This window comes from Zootoca vivipara, chromosome 2 (genome assembly GCF_963506605.1).
Source record: "Zootoca vivipara chromosome 2, rZooViv1.1, whole genome shotgun sequence".
NCBI classification, from domain to species: Eukaryota; Metazoa; Chordata; class Lepidosauria; order Squamata; family Lacertidae; genus Zootoca; species Zootoca vivipara.
This window is the reverse complement of record NC_083277.1, coordinates 98105220-98112822: the sequence shown is the minus strand read 5'-3', so window position 1 is coordinate 98112822 and position 7603 is coordinate 98105220. Positions and strand designations below refer to the sequence as shown.

The window sequence follows — 7603 nt, the reverse complement described above, 5'->3', positions numbered from 1 at the left end:
TCACCACGTGTCTTCGCAGTCCCTGGGCTTTCGCACATACATCCGGGTCTCCGGCTCGCCATGCCTACGCTTCGCTATGGCTCTGCAAGCAGTTCGTCGCTGGAGACCGGAGCGCCGCAGAGATCAACCGCTTCGCCTGCCTGCCGTCTCGATTCCTCCACTCGGCTCCTTTTTTCCAAGCTTTGCAAAGAGCACAACTCGCGCAGCTCCTCGGCACCCCTCCCCCCCACGACTGCAGACCAGACGCATTTGTTCACCCCCAAAAGCCAGCGGATTTGCATCTCCCCAGCTCGAGAGGACACGGTCCTGGTGCATCCGGGAGAGAGCAACCCCCTCCAGGATCGAAGGCGATTCGCCCCCGCCTCTGCTTGACCGGCGATCTGCTGCTGCTGCTTTCAGCAAAAAATAAAAGTTATTGTGAGCGGCGCCTTCCTGCCAGAGCTGCCTGCTCCGTCGCCGGGCTGTGCCCTGCAGCAGCCCCTACGCCGCTTCTTCTTTCTTTGCAGAATCCGATCCTGCCCCCAACTCTCCCTTTCCCTCCCCTCCACCTCCTTCCTCCGGCTCTCCTGCTGCTGCTGCAGCCACCCCTCCTCGCGTTTGCACACAGCTCCGGCTGCATGCCTGCTTGCAGAGAAGGATTGCATGGAGACGGCCGTAGTGCATGCAGCTGGCCGCGGATAAATAACGCTCTGCTGCAGCCGAGGCTGCCCGAGAGGCTTCGCTGCCCGGCTCTGCTTCAGGTCTCACCCCCAGGGAAAAGAACGAAACGAGAGAAGCAGCGGCGGCGGAGCTGGGGAGAGAGGAGCGCCCGGGGCGGGAGGAGGGAGGGAGGGGGAGAGAGAGGAAGAGGGGGGAGGGAAAGAAAGGCAGCTTTGCTGGGAAGAGCCGCTCGAGCCTTCCCTTCCCCCAACCCTCGCAGCTTTAATCAATGGGAACTTCTCCGCCGTGCCTCTCTTAAGGAGGGGCGGGCTTGTTCTCCCACCCCCAACAACACACTTCCCCCCACCGTAGTCAAAGCCAGGCTGGCTAGCAACTGGGATAAGCTCTTGCAGCTCCTCTTTCCCGGCTCAGGTTCTTTCCTTTAGGTGCAAAACAAGCCAGCCCCACCCGCGATTTTCCATGGAGGGGGGGTCCCGAGGCGCTCGTCCACCTTAAATCCCCGCAGCCTTCCTTTCTCTCGCGCATAGCAGCTCTCGGCCAATCAGCGGGACGCCTCGTCTCGCTTGAATGACTCTTGTTCTTTGTTTGCGGAGAGGGAGGATCTCTCCAATCTGATAAAGGAGAGGAGGGTGCGGGGGTGGGTGGGGAAGGAGGCCCAGCTGTTGGAGGCTTGTGAGCCAATCGGAGGCCAGAGCTCTTGCCTTGGGTGTGCTTTTTTGCTCCAGAAATTCCTGCCTGCGCTGGGGGATGCCCTTGCTGCGAGCGGGGGGCCTGAAAAAATCTCTCCCCTCGCTATATTTATACTGGCCTTTCAAACTCAACTCATCCAAGGAGCTATTAGGCTGTCTGTCTGTCTAGGGCAATAATGTTTGAACAGGCCTTCCAATCTGTGACCGTTTAAACAAGGGCCATTTCAAGGAAAGGCATATGATTGATATTTCAAATATGTCTCTTAAAAGAAAAAGAGGCCACACCGTCAGGTTGCGCAGAACGTAATAGGCGCTGAGCTCGGCGCTCCTTTGTAGCGGCGCTCCCCACGGTGACCTTCCGGCCCTCGACAGAACATGAACTCCCCACCCCCACCCCACGCCACCCCTGGTTAGGAACCGAAAGCAGGAAAGCACACGCGCTGCCGCTTTCTCTTGTGTTTTGAAAGGTGATGTCGGCTCAAAATCAGTCCCATTCGGGAAAATAACAACTTAAGAGAGTTGTTAACATTTCTAATTCAATCTATCCGTCCGTTCTGGGAGAGGGGTGTGTGTGTTTGTAACTAGGACAGTGAAATCTGTTAATGGTTTTAAGGCTGCAAGCAAGTCCTAAGAGTAAGTTTCCCTGAAGTCAATGGGGCTTCCTTCTGCTTAGACGCCTCTAGGATTGTGCTGCAACGTCTTTTTGTTGTTTTGCTTTTAGGCAAGGAATACTGTATTGGAAACAAATGGATAATGCCTGAACCCAGGCGACATCTGGAGAATATGGCATTAGGTGAAGCTTTTTCTTTTTCTTTTACAGAGCAGCGAAAACTTTAAGAGGGGAGGTTTTGTGGGAATTCATCTGAAGTACAGTGATATACTCCAAAATCCTTTTCAGAAAGAGCAGCATTGATTTAATGTAGTGTTTTCTTTGACTACTGAATGAAAGCATGCAATTTGCATGTCCGCAGGAGACAGAATTCTAGAATACATAAGACTCGCGCTTAGGGTGAGTGTTGGGGTAATTTTGCTGTTTTGAATTAAATTTTTAGGAAGCTTCCTTATAACGAGCCAGACTATTAATTCATCTATCTCAATATCTTCTACACTGACTGGCAGCAGCTCTCCAGGTTGTCAGACAGTGGTCTTCTAGTTTTTCCTGGAGATGGGTGAGTGAACATGTGACATTCTGCAAGCTCTGCCACTGAGCTCTACTTTGGCAACATGAACCTCAGCATATTTAATCAGGATTATGTGCCACTGAATTATTGGGAACTTGTTCTATAGTAAGTGAGCTTAGAACACCCCCAACCACCCTCACCCCAGTCCCAATGTGTTTGAAGCTGTCCTGCTTCTATGACAAGCAGGTTGCCTTTTCACAGCCTATGTAAACCCATAAACTGCCATTATGATAATTTATAAAGGATCATCTGGCCTTTAGATATTACATAATCAATAATGGTTCCAATTTTTTTTTGAAATGTAAGATTTAAACATCTCATTAAAAAAATAAAAACTTTCAAAATCACCATTTAATTTTGTGGTGACATTTCAGAATCCAGGCAAAATAAGATCATTTCATTTTTTTTGGGGGGGGGAACCCTACAATTAAAGAATGAGCATTGATTTTCTTTTTGTCCTAAATTCACTTTTTTAAGTACCACACACACAGAGAGGGGGGGGTTATTAAAACTGGTAGGGAAATAAGATCTTCATATCGTCTGTTTTGAACATCTAACCAGATTAGATTTTGAGGTGTACGTGGATGCAGAATATTTTTTTTTTGTGCGATCAAAAAGCCCTTCTCAAAGAAGGGACTGCTACTAGCATATATAGAAACATTCCAAGCAATCCACAGTTAATCAGCCTTGGTTTTGCTCTTTAATTACCCCCAGAAGGCCTGAAGCCATTCTTCCAGCCATGCAAAGACCTACTTCCTGTATACAACTCTTCTGTATGGCAGAGAGAACAGAATCTGAAGTCGATGACAGGATGAAATTGACTCAATATTGCCATCCCCCAAGTAAGTAAATGTGGGGCCACAAGTGCCTTAAATCTGCTCATGTAAATGTTATCATAGCCTTTACATAAATTCTCTTGGGGTAAATAGTTCCTCGGGAGTTCAGATTTTCTCCTGGGTGAAGAAAGCAGTTCTGATTCCACCCTGGCAGCAAATCCGGGCCACATGTGAGGAAATCAACCATACACTTCAGAAAGCAGTTATTTTGCAGCACAAGGAAACTGGGTCATGGCACTCTTTAGCTAGTCGTCTTACTTCAGAGTAGTATTCATCAGTAGGAGACATTCACACTCGATGTTCATTCACACAGTCTAGGGAAGGTGACTGTACCTAGTCACACTATTAGGCAGGGCACGGTGGCTTGCCTCAGAGAGCAGAGTTTTGAGTATCATTAAAGGGCAGCAAACTGTCAATGGCTATGTTTGTTTTATTTTATCTTTCACCAGTGGGGGTGGCAGTTTAGATTTTCTGCCTCAGGCACCAGAGTGTCTTGGGCTGTGTCTCTGGCTGTACTTGCTTAACATCTGCTACAGGGTGTATCGTCGTTGCCTGTATGTGTGAGATGCACATGCTACATATAATTGACTGTGCATTCTAAAATCCACACAGCAGCTGTCTCTCATTTTGGAAATTAAGCACTGGAAGCATCAGGACTGGGGAAACCATTCCAGACACTTTGTCACTCAAGGGCTTAACTGTTGGCTGACGGTACCTAAGTATTCAAATATTTCCTCGGTTCCGTACAGGGCCGGACCCTAAATATTTGATGCTCACTCTTCGGAATTTGAAATATTTCCCCAGAAAGTTCTTGTGTGTCGCTACGTTGCGTGTCACTGAAAATGTGCACCCGGCCTAAAGTAGAAGATTGCAAAATTGCCAGTGCTACCAACTGAAGCACATTGTGGTTTAGGAATACAGAGTGCATCACTCTATGCCTCCTGGCTGTCAATATCATGGCATACACAGCTTGCTATGGATGATGGGAGCGTCAGAGCCCTTGACACAAGGCACTTTAACTTCAACAGAATCTTCTAGCGAGTCTGTATTTTCAGGATCGTCTTAATGGTTGACCCTTAAGGGGGAAAACATATAGCAAAGTCAACCAACTGAAGTAGTAACAGGAAGATATAAATGTGCGTACAGTAGATGCTTGCAATTTTGCAAGTAAGATAAGAACCCTTTTGAGTTAGCTGCATATTCAAAAGAAAGAAAACTGAGTTGTTGATGTCTTGGGTTATTGAAAAGGAACACATTTTAAAAACTTGATAATTTGCTTCTCAGTCTTTATGTTGTTTATCCATGCCAAGGGACCTTAGGGGGGGGGGAGTAGTTCCAACTGGGTAACCAGTTTCGTCTCATTTTATTTGCTCGTTTTGTCATTCTCGATTTTCATCCACGGCTATGATAATGTTGCAATCCTTGGGTTGGGCAAATGTTCTTTAGGTCTGGCCCTGCCCAAAATTATTTGCATTGAAATGAATCTTAAAAGCAATTACGGTAAATAGATCCTGTTTGGCAAACCCCACCCTCACCTTTCTTTATTGTTTCTATTGGGGTGGGGGGCTGTTAAGAGTAAAAGAGCAGCTGCACTGAGTCAAGTCCACTAAGCCCTGTATTGTATCTCCCAACAGTGGCAAGATCCAGATGCCTGAGGAAATCTACATCTACAGAGTGTATTAGCCAAGTAATCTTTTTATTGTTCCTTCTCAGGGCTGAACGGGGCCTATCATTGCTTTTGCAAAGGGTTACTCTGCTTATCTTGCACACATTCCAGCTCTAATTCAGTTGCTCACTATCTGTACTCTGTGCATTTAATTTCCCTGGGACCACAATTCCACACCCCTCACAACAATTTTTTTCAATTTTATTTTATTTACTTACTTTTATATTTGCCTTATCTTCTATCAAGGAGCTAAAGGTGGCCATCCATGCATGCACTGACAAGACCCAGACCTGCTTAGTTTCGGCAGGGTGGTGATTTCATGTGCTTTCCTTCTATACCATGGAAACCATGTGCATATATTGTACATACCTGAGACTGAGGATTACATCGGTGCTGTGGTTCGCAAAAGGGTGTGCCACAATAAAATGGGTTGTCTTCAGGCTAATTCAGGCACTCTTCTCTCCTACTTGTGCAAATGCTCCCAGCCACCCCTGAACAAGAAGTTAAACAAGGACCGTGCTACTTGGGAACTCAAGGTTGCTGATTAAAGTAACTTCCCTCATCTCAGGAAATGTGTCCTTCTTGGCTGGTACCGGTAGCAATGCTCATAATCTAGCGGCAAGGCTGGGAAGTGCATCCCTGACATTGCAGACGGTGCTTCCAACCTTGATCATTGTTGTTGTTGTTTAGTCGTGTCCGACTCTTCGTGACCCCATGGACCAGAGCACACCAGGTACTCCTGTCTTCCACTGCCTCCTGCAGTTTGGTCAAACTCACGTTTGTAGCTTCGAGAACACTGTCCAACCCAGTGGCGTAGCGTGGGGGGTGCAGGGGGGCCGGCTGCACCGGGCGCAACATCTGGGGGCGCGCGCTCGCACTCGCAGCTCTCTCGTCCTCGCCCTCTCTGGCTCCGTCCGCCCTCGGAGGCCTCTGTCCTTCGGGGCCCTGGCCCTGTGCCCCGCTCCCTCGCCCATCTCTCCCTTGCCGGCCCGCATATCCCGTCGCCGCCTGAGCCGAGGGCAGGGCTGGGCTGGGCTGAGGAGCCAATTCAGCCGCGCCACGCCCAGCAGCGGCAGCGCCGTCGCCGCTGCGCACAGGAGCGCGCCAGACAAAGCGAGCGCGAGAACGCGGTCTGAGGCTGCGAGGACCAAGAGTGAAGGAGGCAGCGGCAGGGAAACAGGCGCCTTCTTCGACCCTGGCAAGTCCGCCCCAAGTGCAGGACTCTCAGGGGGAGCTGCCCTCAGCCGAACAGCCGGCTCTCCCTCGGGGCGCTTCTCCTGGGACTTGGCCAAGAGCTGCCCGCCTGCCCGGCACGCGCGCCGGGGTCTGCCAGGAGGCGAGGCACCTGCCTTTCCCACTTGCGGGACGCCATCCCGGGGGCTGCCGTTGGCAAACCCAGGCGGGTGAGGTCGCCGAGTGAGGACTGGAGCAGGATAGGGGAGGAAAGCTGTGCCCAGCACGTGAAATGATCCACTCCCACCCAGGCTTCTGGAGGACCCCATTTTCTTTTGATCTGACAGGCTCATTAATAGCTAGCCCCTCCCCAAGAATGGGCAATTAATAAAAGCCAATTCAATGGCCCCATGGGCTATAGCCAAGGAGGGCAGGGCGGCAAGGAGGGCAGGGGGCACAAATTACTTGCCTTGCCCCGGGTGCTGACAACCCACGCTACGCCACTGGTCCAACCATCTCGTCCTCTGTCGCCCCCTTCTCCTAGTGCCCTCAATCTTTCCCAACATCAGGGTCTTTTCCAAAGATTCTTCTCTTCTCATGAGGTGGCCAAAGTATTGGAGCCTCAGCTTCAGGATCTGTCCTTCCAGTGAGCACTCAGGGCTGATTTCCTTCAGAATGGATAGGTTTGATCTTCTAGCAGTCCATGGGACTCTCAAGAGTCTCCTCCAGCACCATAATTCAAAAGCATCAATTCTTCGGCGATCAGCCTTCTTTATGGTCCAGCTCTCACTTCCATACATCACTACTGGGAAAACCATAGCTTTAACTATACAGACCTTTGTAGGCAAGGTGATGTCTCTGCTTTTTAAGATGCTGTCTAGGTTTGTCATTGCTTTTCTCCCAAGAAGCAGGCGTCTTTTAATTTCGTGGCTGCTGTCACCATCTGCAGTGATCAAGGAGCCCAAGAAAGTTAAATCTCTCACTGCCTCCATTTCTTCCCCTTCTATTTGCCAGGAGGTGATGGGACCAGTGGCCATGATCTTGGTTTTTTTGATGTTGAGCTTCAGACCACATTTTGCGCTCTCCTCTTTCACCCTCATTAAAAGGTTCTTTAATTCCCCCTCACTTTCTGCCATCAAGGTTGTGTCATCTGCATATCTGAGGTTGTTGATATTTCTTCCGGCAATCTTAATTCCGGTTTGGGATTCATCTAGTCCAGCCTTTCGCATGATGAATTCTGCATATAAGTTAAATAAGCAGGGAGACATGGATCAATGCCTTGTCGTGGCGAAGGGGCTTGAATAACTCAGAGAAGCTATGAGCTATGCTATGCAGGGCCACCCAAGATGGACAGGTCACAGTGGAGAGTTTTGACTAAACGTGATCCACCTGGAGAAG

General features: G+C 49.4%; 1 protein-coding gene across 1 annotated transcript; it reads left to right on the top strand.

The window, feature by feature from the left end:
• Positions 1 to 1315: 1315 nt before the first annotated feature.
• On the top strand, positions 1316 to 6944 carry LOC118081469 (uncharacterized). Its single transcript, XM_060271939.1, has 2 exons — positions 1316 to 3372; positions 5001 to 6944. The coding sequence occupies exon 2, from the start codon at positions 5747 to 5749 to the stop codon at positions 6437 to 6439; it is 693 nt and encodes a 230-aa protein (XP_060127922.1). The 5' UTR covers positions 1316 to 3372; positions 5001 to 5746; the 3' UTR covers positions 6440 to 6944.
• The last annotated feature ends 659 nt before the right edge of the window (positions 6945 to 7603 follow it).